The 16,150-nt window shown below is 40.1% G+C and overlaps 2 protein-coding genes across 2 annotated transcripts in view; both read left to right on the plus strand.

Moving 5' to 3' along the window:
• The window catches only part of LOC140923277 (S-adenosylmethionine-dependent nucleotide dehydratase RSAD2-like), an 11,929-nt gene extending 7,055 nt beyond the window's left edge, over nt 1–4,874 (plus strand). The window contains exons 4-6 of the mRNA XM_073373365.1: nt 595–744; nt 1,144–1,176; nt 2,320–4,874. Coding sequence (XP_073229466.1) covers nt 595–744; nt 1,144–1,176; nt 2,320–2,484 — 348 coding nt within the window. The 3' untranslated portion in view covers nt 2,485–4,874. The remainder of the gene's footprint in view (nt 1–594; nt 745–1,143; nt 1,177–2,319) is intronic.
• A 338-nt stretch (nt 4,875–5,212) lies between these two features.
• LOC140922281 (1,25-dihydroxyvitamin D(3) 24-hydroxylase, mitochondrial-like) lies at nt 5,213–15,438 on the plus strand. Its single transcript, XM_073372281.1, has 9 exons — nt 5,213–5,607; nt 7,311–7,510; nt 8,367–8,813; nt 9,388–9,485; nt 9,647–9,813; nt 10,979–11,057; nt 12,510–12,663; nt 14,433–14,476; nt 15,328–15,438. Exons 1-9 carry the CDS (start codon nt 5,213–5,215, stop codon nt 15,436–15,438), a joined length of 1,695 nt encoding a protein of 564 aa, XP_073228382.1.
• The last annotated feature ends 712 nt before the right edge of the window (nt 15,439–16,150 follow it).

Raw genomic sequence — 16,150 nt, forward strand, 5'->3', positions numbered from 1 at the left:
ATGAAACGGTACATTCCGGTTGCACAGACCAGACTCAAGCTACCGGGCGTTTGGTAATTATTCTTGTAAGGAGGATACAAAAGATCGGTACTAAGGCCGTGAACAATTTTGTCAAACGGAAAGGGATATTTCGGTCCAACCGATCCAAATGACTAGACCGGTCAAAGTGGACCACCTTCAAAGCTGGTCCCGAACATTTTGGTCGACCAAACCGAATTAGTCCGTTCCATTTGATGTACCAACCAAAATTTCCGGAATCTTGGGTTGAATGGAAAGCACCCTTGGATTCTGGATTTCAAGCCGTGGATTCCGGATTCCAGATAGTAGATGGCGCACTTCATGTCAGTGGAATTAGGATTCCAGATACCCATCGTTGGCGGCATTCCGCCTTGAGCTGAATTTCGCCATTCTAAAGCCCATGATTACGGACTCCACAAGACAAACTAACTCTGATTCCGGATTCCACATGCAAACGTTTTCTTTTACCCTCGATTTACTGCACGCACGTAATTCGATATGAACTTGCATGTTCACTATTGTTGTTGATTAATGGTGATATATTTTCATATTTCTTTGTTTTGACTCTTTCAATAGGTATTCCAATGCCTACTAATTGAAGGAGAAAACTGTGGTTCAGACGCCCTGAGAAATGCTGAAAAGTTTGTGATTTCTGACGAGCAGTTCAATGGCTTCTTAGAGAGACACTCACAATTAGCATGCCTTGTTCCGGAATCAAATGAAAAGGTGATTTAGTTATTACATGTTTAGTACGCAAGATGTCAAGAGTGCGTGCTTCCCTTGGTCTGCGTGGCATCACGGTCCTTCTCGTTCCCAGAAACGCGTGATCGTGATTGAGGAGGCAGCTTGGCCGATTGGTTAGGGCGCTGGACTCGCGACCCGAAAGTATGCGCATTTTTATAAAAAATAAAAAAAAGCAAACAAACAAACAAAGTACAAAACAAAATAAAGAATCACTAGACAAATATCATTCTTATCTGATATTGACTGGCATGTTCTAAAAAGTTTTAGAGGGTTTATCAACCATGTTTTTGAGAAAAAAAAAGGAGATGGAGACAATTCGCAAATGAACAACAATTATATTATACAAGCATTTTACTTATCATTCGCGTATTAAATCTACAGATGCAGAATTCCTATCTAATTCTGGACGAATATGTAAGTATAAATTTGCGCGTGGCTGAAAGGTAATATAGGATATGATTAATGCACTGTCCCTGACACTGAAGCTGTCGAACCTACTTTTGTTGCTTCCCTTTAGCCCTCGCAAACTTACGTCCGTAGCCTCTCTTGCCATTTTTTCAAATTTCTTTGAAAAACAGTGAACTCTCAACCACCCACTATATTTTTCGGGATTGTCGCGCACACCTTTTCCGACAACTTTTCTCAAAACAGCTGTATCTAATGAAGAAATTACAACAGGGCCTAAGTTCGATGTATTAAATTAAAATTCTAAAACGACTCCGAGAGGCTTTCTGGTCATATTTCTATAATTGGTTTGGTTTTTTTTGGTGGGGGGCTCAAGTCTCGGAATCCCCAAGGTGTGAATCCAGAATCCAAGACCGTTGCAAATATTCCACTTGGTTCGTATAAGCCGGAATGGAACGACTACCTCAAAACGAATTCCTCTATTTTAGTGAGGAATCTCCGAAAACTGAGCCTTACCGTTAACCTTCCATTCAAAATTTTGGGCATTTTTGGCCTCATGGTGAGCATCCCAGCAGCCGTGTGTATCGCAAGTACAGATGATTCTTAAGCTGACTACATCGCGTGAAGCCATTCGAAGAAAACGCAATCATTTCTAAGGAAATCTATGTTTTGCAAATGGAAAAGAGACTTTCTTTGGGATATCCTTACCGTTTCAAAATCAAGGGGTGGCAGGGGGCGCTCCTTTGCTTGAAAAAAATAAATAAATAAAAGTACTGCAGCCATCTGCCTTTCTTCTACGTACAAGCGTGTTGTCGCTCTCGCGGGTTGCATTTTCACGCGGGCGCGCACATTTCCCTCTCTCCACGATCCCTTAGGGAAATAAGGTATTTTCGTAGTTCAGTTCGCCCCATGCAAGGGAATCCGGATTCCGGAATCTGGGAAATTTTGGCTTGTGGAATCCGGAATACAACTCAAGGAATCGGGAATCCCGCTAACGATTAGAATCCGGAATCCAACTTCCACTGTCCGAATCCAGTACCTAGAATCCGGAATCCACGGTGTGGAATTCAGAATCCAAGACTGTCTTGGATTCCCTTACACTTGACGATTCGGTGGCATACAACTAAAAAATTCTCCTTGTCTTTGATGTAGATGCGTTTCCTGGACTGCCGAACAGGTGCTAAAGTTCCGTCAAAATCCCTGCTGGATGTCGGAGTGGAGAACGCCATCAACGCCAGCGGATTTGATGAGAAGATGTTTATTAAGCGGGGAGGAAAATACATGTGGAGTAAAGCTGATATGAACTTGGAATGGTAGACTATAGGCCAATCTTTGCTGACAAAAAAGCCGCAATCGACTCCTGGCTACATGACACCATGTTGACATTTTCCCCGTTTCCATAGAAACCGTGGCCGTATCGTGTGTGTGTGTGTGTGGGTGGGGAGGGAGGGTACTCAACAAAGTCCTATACAGGGAGGCTCCCCCCCGAGGTCCAAACCATTACCCTTTTAATTTACCATTTTGGATAGAAAAGGGAACCCTTTCGTATACCTTCCATTGACAAATTTAAACTGCTGTAAATGCGTTGTATGTAAAATTTCTTAAATATGAGCCCTGGTCAATTACGGAACCAGAACATTTTCTCGACTTTTCCACAGCTATAAAATCCTTCTGTAGCCCTTTTATATCATATTTCAGGCCGAAATGACGTCTACCCTTTCATATACTTCAATTAGTAAAATCCCTACCCTTTCTTATACCTGAAGCCTCTAAAACAGGTACCCCTTTCTGGCGGACCGTCCCCGTGTAGGCAAACCTTAATTGCAAAGGTAAAAAGAGTTGATTAACTTGAGCAATTTGTGCAATTTTTAGCTTTTTGCAGGCGATATTGAAAAAATTAGTTCCGATCATGTATTCAGTTCTAAATGAAATCATACCGAAGTAGGGCAGGGCTGAAAAACGACTGCGCCTGTGCTTTGATCTACGGCAAAAAAACGCAGACTCAGGCGGACCTCTTAAGAAACAGTAGTTTACTTCAACGTGTTCAAAGGGTCATACCTTTGTGAATGGTGACTGCCTGTTTTCGATCCGTTTTGTATCTTTCTGTGTTTCAAAGCTCGTTGCTTTTGAACTTCAGAGTTCGCGTGTTTTCACGTGTTTGGTCTTTTAGCTCTCGATTTTTTTACCTTCTTACTAAAACATGGCAAGTTTAGGTATTTTTAGGTATTTTTTAGGTATTTTATTTATTTGCCACACGATTACGATAATTCCAAAAAGATGCCAAAAGAAAAAAATGTAGGAAGAGATGGCGAGGAGGCCTAAAAGAAACTATAGAGCTTATGTTAATTAGGCCTCCTCAATTACAATTTTTCGAAGATAGTATAAAAATTACGGCGACGGATACAACATAATATGAAGTGAAAAATTAAACTAATCAATATTACGGAAGTTTACAAATGTTGAATATTAAAAGGCTTTTTCCCAAAATTTTTGTTGGAGTATACTAATAATTATTACAAATAAATGCCTTAAGTGCTCTTTTAAAGGAGAAAGGTGAGGAAGCGTTGATGATGTTGGTGTTTAAGGTGTTGTAAAATTTAGGTCCTTGATAAAAAACGGAAAATTGTTTGGTTCGAGTACGACAGAAAGGCAGACGAAATTTACACGAGTTTCTTGTATTATACGAATGAATTTGACTTTGTAAGGTAAATTTACAATGAAATTTTAAAAGTTGAGATTCCCACGGTGAAATTGTTCCTATAGAGCTTCCAAATCCAGAAGAAACACAGATATGGGAGGGCGAAAACGAATTGATACGTCCCCGCCAACACTTAATTTTGCAGCTTCCAGTCGTTATTTATCTGACAGGCAAGGATTGGAAGCTATGGTAACGGTTTGATTGACGTCGAAGAAAACCGCATATCCTGAAACGTTTTTGACAACGCAAGTCCGAAACAGCTGAGTGGGGTCGGGATTTCAATCTGTGCATAAATAACCGACATTTTGAACCGCTTCTGAAGAATAGTTACATAAAAAGAACCTCAATGCATCATGCAGCTTCTCCGTAATTCTGTACGTCCTAATTTGCCGAAAGAAAACTGAATCCTCCGTGAAAATGAAATCTTAGTTTCTTTCGGATCGATACCAGGAGGCTCCTGTCGATACTTATTACTGTATTTGTTCACGCCTGCGCAGATGAGACGCTGGAACGAGATTGAGAAGTGGGTTAAAGTTCAGTATTGTTTTCGTCTTTTATGCCCATGGCTCCCAATCCCTCGCTAAATCGACCTGATTCCTTGCTGGCGAATTTCTTTTTATTTTCTTTCTTTATTATTTTTTTCAACAAATGCTACAAGCGAGAGCTGACCTAAGAGTAATAAAAACTCATCGAGAGGGCTCACTTTGAAAATATCGTGAAAAAAATAAATTACTGAACAATGAGTAGTACTTATATATTATTAGTCAAAAGCAGCAGCAAAACAAAGAAGATAAAAGGTAACAGGTGGAACGTACATATTTAGGTATTAAGTCTGGACATGAAAAATTAAATCATTATTTTGCGCCGGGAAAAGTTATGGTGATCCAAACAGAAAAACAGATATAATTTATGATTTAGACATAAAAGACCACCTTTCAGCAAATATGCAATCAGCAGTGGTTGCTTCATTTACACATATGAAGAAAATAAATAAAACGCACTTACTTGTGCCATTTTTCCAGTGTATTTGTGGACATAATTATTTTTTGTTTGTTTGTTTGTAATTGTTGTTATTTTTAGCGTTCTGGGGTTGTTTTTTCTGACCCTGTGTATTTCTGCTGCTACAGTGACGTCACTGCTGGGAACCCTTTTGTATGATGGGATGCCTGTGTTTCCTTCTCTCCCCTCCCTCTCCCCGTTTATTTCTCTTTTTGCTATCGTCTCAACTTTCCTCGACGAACTCGCGCGGAAACGCTTGCCACGCAGGCCAGTGATGTTTTTTTACGAAGACTGGATGTCAAAAGCCAGTCAGTACCAGCCAGGTACGGTCATAACCTCCTAGACACAATGTTTTCCTCGAGAATCGCTTGTCACAGAACACAGTATCTCAAACTTCTATTGCTGCACTGGAGGTCCCGGAGTACAGACTCAAGGCTGTTCGATGGAGTACGTGCTTTCGAAGACATTCCAGAACCTAATGGCTGGAAGCTCATGCACGATCTTTTCACGAAAACCGAGCGCTTTGCCAAAGGATACAAACTTTTTGAGCGCCTTTTCGAAGAACTTGGACCTATTTACAAAGAAAGCGTGCTGTTGAGTCCCAAAACCACTGTGCATGTTATCGAACCAGAAGATATCGAGAAAGTTTTCCGTGCGGAAGGAAAATATCCGAGGAGGTTGCAGCTAGATATTTGGTTTGAGTATCGCAAACGGAGGAACTATTTTCCAGGCCTAATTTTACTGTGAGTAAACTCTACTTTCATGTATATAATAAATATATTTATATATATATATATTAATATGATTAACGAGACATTTACGCCTTACGACAAATACGTCGCCCCTAATGGGCGTGTTTGCCGAGGCAAGTCACGCAATTCCGGGTTAGTTTAAACCCAGCTAATTTTTGAAGATTTACCAAAATATGATCTAATATTTCTTAGAAATCGCCATCTTGTTTCACCCACACATTTTTTAAGTCCTCTGCAGCTTTACTTTTTCGAATACTCGAAATATACTATTATATTGGCGTGTGTAAAAGTAAAGCATTAGCATGAATATTCCTCGTTGACTCGTTCTACAGAGAAAACAGACTGAAGCTGTTTGTCAATGTTTATATAAACAAAAATAGCAATACAAAATATTTGATATTGAAGATCATCAAGGATGTGATGCAATAATATTAATCTTAGGATACTTTCTTCTGCCTTGTTCGCTGTACTCGGGTGAACTTAACTGACTTCACAATCATGATAATATGCAAATTTATCGAGTAGGGCCCAGAGGGGGTCTTGAACTAGTCACGAACAAAGAAAAAAATTGCTGCACGAGTCACTCATGAATTAGCCTGCGAAAACATGAATAATCATCGCCATCATCTCAGACTGCTTCGAAAAGGTGCAAGAACACAAAATATAGCGCAGGTAAAATGTGTTTGTCGTATTGTTTATTTTTCTCTGCAGTAAGGTAAACCGTAAAGTTTTGTTTTCACTAGAGTCGGAGTCATAAATCAGAAGTGTAGAACTTTACGACCTAGTGAAAACAGCGTTCTTATTCCGCTTACGAATCCGTCGTTTACGATCAAGATTAAGACTAGGGGTGCGTTCCATTATATAATAGGCTGATCTGTAGGCTAGGCTGATTTAGCAACAGGAAGAGAACGTCAGTTGACGACGGGAAAGCGCGCGGAAAGGACTAAACGCTACTTCCGGTTCCCAATTTGAAGCTCTGCGATTGGTCAAGCCAGTTGTTTGATTTGCGCGTTCCGTCGTCAACTGGCGTTCCCGTTCTGTTGCTAAATCAGCCTAATTATGCAAAATTCCCGGAAATTTCAGTCCAAACGTACATGGAACGGTTCGGCCAAGGTGAAAATTTCACTGAAATTTTCCAGTCAAAGTGGTCCACCTCCAGAGGTGGTCCTTTGAAATAAAAGTACGGTCAACAGTCAAACTTCGCTTTACGGACACCCACTTAATACGGACAACTCATTATTACGGTCAGTCTGCTCTGTCGCTGGGCAAAGGAAGCCATTTTATTACAGACACCCCGTTATTACGGACACTTTAGTCCCGGGGGAGGACTCCGCATATCAAAGGGGTGGGGATGCTCATCGGAAATTTTGAATTCAACCCCTAAACCGATCTGGGCGTGGCCCAAGCTTTTTTTGACCCCTAAAAGAGACCATTTTAAAACACAGACAATATAATATATTTTTATATTTTTTCGCGTGGAACCCTAAAGGAGACCTTCAAGGCTAAATATGATGGCGTTTTGCCCATAACACCCTAAGTGAGACCAAAATCCGAAATTTACACCCCTAAGCGAGACGACGAGCATCCCCACCCCTTTCATATGCGGAATCCCCCACCGGGACTTTGGCCCCCTCGGTGTCCGTATTAACGGGGTTTGACTGTAATCTTCATTGCTCTACTTTTGTTTTTAACAGAGACGGGGAAGAGTGGAACAGAGTGCGGCAAAAAATTGCCCCCAAAATGATGCGCCCAAAAATTGTCAAGGAAAATATTGCTAACTTTAACGCTGTAAGCAAGGATGCTGTGGCGAGGTTAGCTAAATTGTACGACGCTTCTGAGCAAAATGATTATATGCCCGACTTAGAAAAAGAGGTGAATCGATGGTCCTTGGAAGGTGAGCTAATTTTGGCAATGTAAGTGCAATGGACGACATTTGAATGGTCTTGAATGAATATCAAGTGTTCATCATCATCATCATCATCATCATCATCATCATCATCATCGTCGTCGTCGTCGTCATCATCATCAATATCATAGTAATGATTACAATCATTATTAATCTTCATTGTCATCATCATCATCGTCATCATCATCATCATTGTTGTCGTCGTCGTTGTCGCCACCACCATCACAATTACCTCTACTATCATCATCATCATCATCATCATCATCATCATCCGCATCATCGTCGTCATTAATGTCATAATAATAATAATAATAATAATAATAATAATAATAATAATAATAACAACAATCATTACTATGTAGACATTAAATTCTGCAAGCATAATACTGCAATGCGGATCGTACTACGTGAAAATTAACTCTGCAAAACATCAACACGACACCGAAAGAACCCAAAACAGAGCGGGATTGTAGCCATAGACAGCTGTTTCGCCCTCCTTGGAGCTCGTCATTATGGCGTAACAACCAGACATCAGGCTCTGATGAAAAAATATCCGCGCACTCTGATTTTAGCCCTGACCCAGAACTCCTAACACACACAGAATCGCGTCATACCACGTGTCTTCTGGGGGCAAGAGTCCAAGTGTCAAGTTGATGTCTGGCAGAGAAAATAAAAAGTTGGCCAAAACCAACCTAAAGAACATGGACAAAACCATGCAAAAATTACAGCACATCGGATCTATAAAAGATCTACGACCCAAAAATTCATAAAGTACAAAAATATATCTTCATTATCATCATCATCGTCGTCGTCGTTGTCGCCACCGCCACCACCACCACAATTACCTCTACCATCATCATGATCATCATCATCGTCGTCGTCATCGTCATCAACATCGTCACCGTCATCGCAATCATCGTCATCGTTGTCGTCGTCGATGGCGCTACCACCACCACAATTACTTCGACCATCATCATTATCATCGTTATTTTTATTTCTCTAGGTATTGGAACAGTGGCATTTGATAGTCGGTTTGGATTGTATGAAGACACACCCCCTCAGGAAGCACTAGATTTTACAAAGGCCGTCAACGACTTTTTCGAACTTAGCCAACAGCTGTTATACAGTATACTTAACCGAGTGGCTTTGAAGTATATCGACACGCCAAAGTATAAAAAGTTCTCTAAGAATTATGACACTATCCTGGATATTGGACAGAGGTTTGTTGAAAAGAAGATGATGGAAGTGAAACAAATGACTGAGAAAGGAATTGATCTCGCCGACGCTCAAGGTGTGTGAATATAGAGGCTGGTTATTGTGTACTATACAAAATTCCTTCTGTAAGATATCCTTAAACGTTTTAGTTTACAAGCACCGGATTACCGCCAGGTTCGTAATTGTTCGTAGTTAGTTGTGACGCGTGACTATTTTTATCGCTTCCATCGATCCCCCCCACAGACCAGTCAATGATCTGTCCACAGCTGTAAAATTGACCAATAGGTTACTCCGTTTCAGGGCTGACGGAGGATTTGTTTACTACAAAGGAGTCCGCAGTCTGTCTTTTCTCGTCTGGTCCCAATCCGTTATTGTTACATAACGTCGTGGTTTGCAATCGCGCTGGCTGAGATAAGAACAAGACGGATTTTAAGAGAAAAGACGGACTGCAAGCAGTCTAGACTGGGAAAAGTATCAAATTTATCGAGGGGGCAGAGAGGATGGTTTAGACAAGCTGAGATGTAAGCCCCGATGCCCGCCCTCAGGGTACATCAAACCAAAATGGCCGCCAGTTGCAATTTATACAAGCGCTGGATCTCGACAATTTTACTGGTAATTGGAGTACTGTAAACGGTCTTCTCTCCATGTAGTTGTACCACTGTTGACATATTTGCTGATGAAGGAAGACAACACTCCCGAGGAGGTCAACGCACTTGCAATTGATGTTGTGTTTGCAGGCGTCGACACGGTAAGCAATAATTAATAATAATTAATAATTGATCATAATTAATAATTTATGGATAAAGTATTTTCATTTACTCCTCTTTTCTAACTTGAACAAACTGCTACAAATCGAAGTGAATTAAATATTGAAACAAAACATGACTCCTGTTAACTCCTTTTCTATAGACGTCATCTGCTACTCTCTGGTGGCTGTATAATTTGGCACGATTTCCTGAAGTTCAAGAAAACCTCTACCAAGAGATACAAAGTGTTTTGGGGAAGGATGATGACGTCTTACCGTCGCACCTTGCCAAACTACGCTATCTCAAAGCGTGTCTCAAGGAGTCCATGAGGTAAACGCTTATTGCTTGACCATATGTGGTTAACTCAATAGAGTGTTGTCAAGAAAGCGTTTGCATAAGAAAGGAGTTGAACTCCAACAGGATTGGTTTGGGACACCAACATGGCCGCCGTTTCATTGTTTTGGGACACCAATATGGCCGCCTTGACGTCATGTGAAAACACTCTATAAGCTTCAATAGAGAAAAGAAGTAATGACGTCACAAAAGCTAAATTTGTGAAATTATGGTATAGGTTGGCATATCCTGAAAGAACGAGTAGAAAAATGTCCACTTCCGTTATGTTGTGATGACTCCATTTAAATCCTTCGAAAATGGGCCTAGATCGCAAGCGTTGGGATCCGAGCTATTTTTACGAGGATTTGGATGGAGTCATCTAAACATAACGGTGCTTATATCTTCCCACCAATTTGCAGTAACAAAATAACAGGCGGGTTTTTACGAAGTGGACATTTTGCATCTTGTTCTTTCTGGATATGCCAACCTATGCCATAATTTCACAAATTTAATTTTTGTGACGTCACACTTCTCTTCTCAATAGGTCACTGTGAAAGATACCATAATTAATGTTCGACTCAGTACCGTTTGGGGTAACACCCCATGCAAGCCTCTTTTTTTCTGTGCACGAACTGCACTGGCTATGCAAAGGCTTCTTGAAAAGTTGCATACGCAGTGCATTACAACCGAATGCAGCAGTGCTAACACCCGGCTAAATTGCAGTTGATCTCTTGTTTCGTTTGGTGCCAGATGCATGCCTGCCATTTACTTATTAGAAGAATTAAGCTTAAAGGTATGTTAACAGTCACTTCTGAAGATGTACGTTGAAACACACGAAACGTCAAGTTCGATATTATAAAAGTCACTTATACAATGCGTTTGTTATTTCTGATGTTTGTAACCGCAGTTTGTGTGTTATTCCTTTTAAATCTGAGACGACCAAAAACCGAGAGCATTTAGGATTTACCTTATTCCCCAAAAAGTTACGCTCTAGCACAAGTGGTCCTGAAATCCAATTTATGGGTAAACAGTCACACCGTACCCAAAGTTTACACGATCTGTTGGCTCGATATGAAGGTAGCTTTATTGGGCACTCCATCGAGTGCCTTTATCCTCTTGGTGCCGCGGTTCGACTTCAACATTTTGCTTCTGTACATTCAAGGTTAAACCCAACTTTCCCAGTCATGTCAAGGATTTTGGAAGAAGATGTTGTTTTATCTGGATACAATGTTCCCGCAAACGTAAGTAACAAGAGCCACTTTAATTTCCTAAGTGCTTTCTTAGTTGCTATGGTAACAGGAGGGCGTGGAGCCGAGGTTGTTAAGCAATCTGTGCATTGCTTCTACCTTGGGTCTGGATTCTGTGCCGGTAGACAAATTTCTGGGTCGAATTTGTTCGGAAGACGATAAGTGTATAAATTAACGCTTTAAACCCTAAGATCAAACTATGAATTCTCTTTTGTCGCCACTATTCATTTCCTACAGACGTTGTGGGGAGAAGTTGATAAAATATCAAGCAAATTCATCTTGGGTGATCATGTCCGTTATTCTCATGACCACTGTTTAACAAAGCATTGATATTATAAGGAGAAATTTGATGCTGATCACTCTTAGGGCTTAAAGGGTTAAAGGGGCTTCATCATGCTATTTGCTATATTTTTAGTAAGCTAAGGCGTGTCTTCGCATCAATTGAATTCCAAAAAAAGGCACAATTTTATTATTTAAGACTACACGTTGTGTTGGCGTCGAAACTGTTTCCTGTTGTCTGTTGCCTCGGATGGCAGGGATGGAAATGCATTAAAACGTTTTAGGTGGGACAACATTTGGAGTTTCAATATCAAATATCATCAAAAATATATTATTGGTGGTGCTTCCTGATGAAATTAGTTAATTTAATATCTTCTTCATAACTCTACAGGAAAATAATGTTGGGTATGGGGAAGGGCATTAAAGGGGATATGCAACCCACTGTTAAAGCGTTAAACAACTTGGCACTTGGGCACCTTTCTCGAAAGACTCGCGATCGGTACCATAATTTGTGTTATCTGCAAAATCAGTTTTGAAACCTCGATCTTGAATGTAAAAACAGCAGCTTTTCAGGCGAAACTTTCAGACAACGGGCCCTTGGGATTCACATGCATAAAAGAATTGCACTCACATAGAAACAGACCATTTCCGAGCTCCCTCAGGCCTCTGTATCAAAACGAGGTTAAGTGCTCAGCTTTTGATATGGAAGTGATGTTTCATTCTCATGCAAATAAAACTCATGTTCACAAGCAAGGTTCTGCACTTGGTCTCATTTTGAAAGTGAGGGTTTTTTGAATCTGTCTTGGCTGACTATCTCCCTCCACCGCAAAACAAACAACCAATCAATCAAACAAACAAACAAATATAAACAAAATATAAACAAACAATATTTCGTCATCTTAAAACCGTTCTAGATCTAAGATGCCACACCTTAGTAAGTGGGAAATGAGGGCTAATCTCCTCTGGCTAATTTAAGTAAAATATCTCTTCACTCACTGTTGTAAATATTCCAGTTTCAATCTATTAAAATTCACAGTTGGCGCCCAGGCTTGGGTAAATAAAGCCAAGAAACAATTCTGAGTTTCATTTCTGGATTTCTTTTGTTTTATACTCTTAAGCCAAGGAGCCGAATATTAATATATCGAAATTGGTCTATTAACTCTAAAGACTTTGGTAGTATTGGAGTTTTACGCCACAACTCGCTCAGACAAGTACTTCAAAGATCCTTTGGACTTCAAACCAGAGCGCTGGCTTAGAGAAAGTAAAGAGGTCCATCCCTTTTCGCACTTGCAGTTCGGATTTGGACCACGCATGCGCGTCGGTAAGAAGAGAAGCTATTCTGTCGAGGCGACCAAATTTTCCTTTTGTAAACAGTAACCGTCGCTGCCATTTTAAGACACTTGGAAAATTTTTGACCTGTTTTTGATAGTGTTTCTATTAAAAAGAAAGAAGATCATAACCCAGGGTTGAGCCCGTACGTTTCGTATCGTAATCTCTCTCCCTTACCACTACACTTCCACACCGAGCCGCAAAAATTCCGAAAAATTTAAGTACATAAACTAGCAAACTGCCTTTCTCAAGTGATACATCAATAACAGGTGAATCTAGCCCTCTCCATAGCTTTACACGTAAATTCAACTTGGGCTTCAACATCGTTCTTTCTAAGGCTATTCAAACACGTATTACTGATTTGCCTTATTTTATCTTAATCCAGGGAATATATTACATCTATCATGACTAAAGTCTTGGTTACCAATGTGGCATTGAACTTTAAAAATGGCAACGACCGTTTACGAAAGGAAAGTAGGTCGAGGTGACGTCTTGTCAAGAACGTCGCCTTTGGCTTATGTTAACCACATTGCTTACATAGCCAAATAAATGTTCTACCAAAGTGATAACCGAGAATATTGATGTTTTTCAAACGAGGTCACGGCAGTCATACTGGTGTAGAAAACAATAAAATACAACCTCGTCCCGAGGGTCTTCTCGCTTTCCAATATGGCGCCGCCGTCATATTGGAAAGCGAGAAGACCCTGGGGACGAGGTTAGGCGGCCATGTTGGTGTACCAAAAAGGTCCTGTGTGGATTGAACTCCGCACTTGTCATGAGATATGTCTCCGAAAAATCGACCTCGAATATGAAAATGGCAAACAATTGCAAGTCACCATAATCAAAATAACTGAGTCTAAAGAAAACAAATCCATCAAAAGACTTGATGTGTTTGGTTCAACGGTTCCAGGGGCGGGGGGCAGCTGCCCCCCTTGCTAGCTACGGCTCTGGGCTCTGGTACGACGAAGAGGGATAGCTTCTTTGTCGCACCCACACTGCCAGTAGCTTACATATGCTGTAACTTTGGCAAGGACTGCCAGTGAAGAATGGGTGTTTTGTAAGTTTTCAGTCACAGTAGTCGCATTTTGGGCGCAGACAGAACAAGACAACTTCCCAGAATACCCTTGGGTCTCATGAAATAAAATTTGCAGTTGTTCCTATCACGCGACTGATCATGGCCATGTTTTTATCCGTAAGCCTCATTCACACCAACAAAACATGTTTAGTTAAACCAGGTTGAACAAATTGAAAATTCGTGATTTTTCCGAGACTATTTCAGGTAAATTTCCATTTCGCACAATTTGTCGTTGAAAAAATTGATTGGGCAGTCTCTATGAGGGAAAGAAATTTTTTAAAACCTTGTTTAACTAAACAGCTTTTAAACACGTTTAAGCTTTGGTTTGTGTCGAGCATAGACAAAGAATATGAAGTCTTTTTATGAAAATGAGTCGTTGTTTTCATCATTACGGTAAGAGTTACTGACTTCAGCACAACCACTTATGGCTGATTTTCGTAAACTGGAAAACGAAGTTCTGGTTGTTTATTAGAACAGCAGATCTTTCCTGCTCGAAATCCCCTTCCTTTGCCATATAATAAATCCCGTATCCACCAAGGTTGTTTGGTCAATAAGAATATAGTATCCTCGTCCTTTTGACTTTGCCTAGGTTTATGAAAACGCCTAGTTAGTTCTTGGCCAACAACCAATGCAAACACCTTGACTATCACGCTTGCTGAATATTTTCTTTTTCTGTATATCTGTAGTAAGTCGTGTGGCTGAACTTGAGATGTACGTGTTTGTTTGCAAGGTTAGTACTCCGAAGTATATTTAACAATTACTCCACGAGTGCGCGTTGGATAGGAGTTGGCTGATAATAGTCTCATATCAAACAAGCGCGAGTGGAATAATTGTTTTATTAAAAACGCCCACAAAATATCGAGAATTCTTCCGAACTGCATTTGTAAAAGGAACCGATTTGTAAATAAAAGACTATTTAAAAAAACAACTAAAAACCAATACAAAACACAACAAAAGAAAACAAAAACCAACCGATACTCAGCTTGTTTTTAATTTTGAGCAGATCCGTTCAGTTACCGTATTTGGAGAGCATGGCATAATTAACAATTATTCCTCTAGCCCGAATGGGCTCTGACTCAATAGCCCATGAGGCCGAAGGCCAAATGGACTATAGACTCAGAGGCCATGAGTGCGAGAGGAATAATTGTTTTAGTAAAATCCAACTAGTTGCTCAAAAATATCGAGACTAAAAAACTTTTAGCTAGTTAAAGCTAGACTTTAATCCTTTTTTTAATTTGCCGCCAAAAAGCCCGCGCTTTTCGCTACTAAGGGGCTTTAACATATAGCCTAGTAGTAGCTCAACCAATCAGAACGCAGCATTGATAATAGACCACTAGTTGGATTTTACGAATGGCTCATATACCGTGATGGCTAAGCCAATCAGAGCTCTAAAACTGTATTATCCAGTGGTTCAGTTTTTAATGAAGTGTTTTTAATTAGTCTTTACACTGTTTTTTTTTTTCAACCATAGAAGATGAAACTGGTTATGTTGGGGGCTTTTTGACCGTGGACCGAAGGCTACAAAAAACAACAAACAACAATGAGTGTATCTCTAACCTGTTCTATTTCTTTTTGTTGCAGTTACTTCAGAGGTTCCGTTTAGCGTATCATCATGAGCCACTGGATTTGCGCCACAAGCTGCTCACTGTTCCAGATCAACCGGTTAAGATCAAGTTTGTCGACCGCCTTTGAGTGTCAGAGCGCTTGCTTTTTGTTTATTGGTACGATTGGTGTCATATTGCGTAATGAATAAAATGGCCGTGAACATAAAGGATTTGTATGGGAATTCAGGTAATAGATTACAAAAGATAAATACTTACTAGAATTTTCAATAAAACACATTCAGTGGATCGGGAAAATAACCACACAGCAAGCAAAAACAAGCAAAATAAATAAGGTAAGGTGGATTTGATTGAAAATTCTAACGAGTATTTATCTTCTTGAATCTTTTTCCTGAATTCCCATACAAATCCTTTATGTTCACGGCCACTTTAAGGATTACGCAATAGGTGACCACACGTATTAACACTGTTAATATATAGATTTAGCGGGGCTAAAAGCGAAGCTCCCGATAATAAATTTACAATTTAAATCAAATAATTAACTTGTAATCCACAAATCAGTTAACTTTAGGGCACATTCATGTGAGTTTTCAGGGAAGGCTGAAAAAATCAGTAGGTCTAATTAGCAAAAAAAAAAAAAACAACAACTTTGCATGTGCAGCACACTTTTTTGTACATTTCTTTGCCGTTGTTTTGCACGACTACAACGAGAAACTTCCAGAAACTTCCTAGTTACATGTTTTATGTGTTCCTGTTGACTTTTTTTCGCTGCCGCTTTCACCTTGGTGGTCGCTAGCACTTCCCACTTTTTAAAATTTTTATGTTTTAGTTTCTTCCAACGA

The sequence above is a fragment of the Porites lutea genome, chromosome 13 (assembly GCF_958299795.1).
Source record: "Porites lutea chromosome 13, jaPorLute2.1, whole genome shotgun sequence".
In the NCBI taxonomy this organism is placed as follows: Eukaryota; Metazoa; Cnidaria; class Anthozoa; order Scleractinia; family Poritidae; genus Porites; species Porites lutea.

Bases quoted from the DNA above. Each gene is read 5' to 3' on its own strand.
- LOC140922281 (XM_073372281.1), top strand. From the start codon at position 5,213: ATGTTTTCCTCGAGAATCGCTTGTCACAGAACACAGTATCTCAAACTT. The intron at 7,511-8,366 runs GTGAGCTAATTT...CCACCACAATTA, and splicing joins GAATCGATGGTCCTTGGAAG to CCTCTACCATCATCATGATC. The intron at 8,814-9,387 runs GTGTGTGAATAT...CTCTCCATGTAG, and splicing joins TGATCTCGCCGACGCTCAAG to TTGTACCACTGTTGACATAT.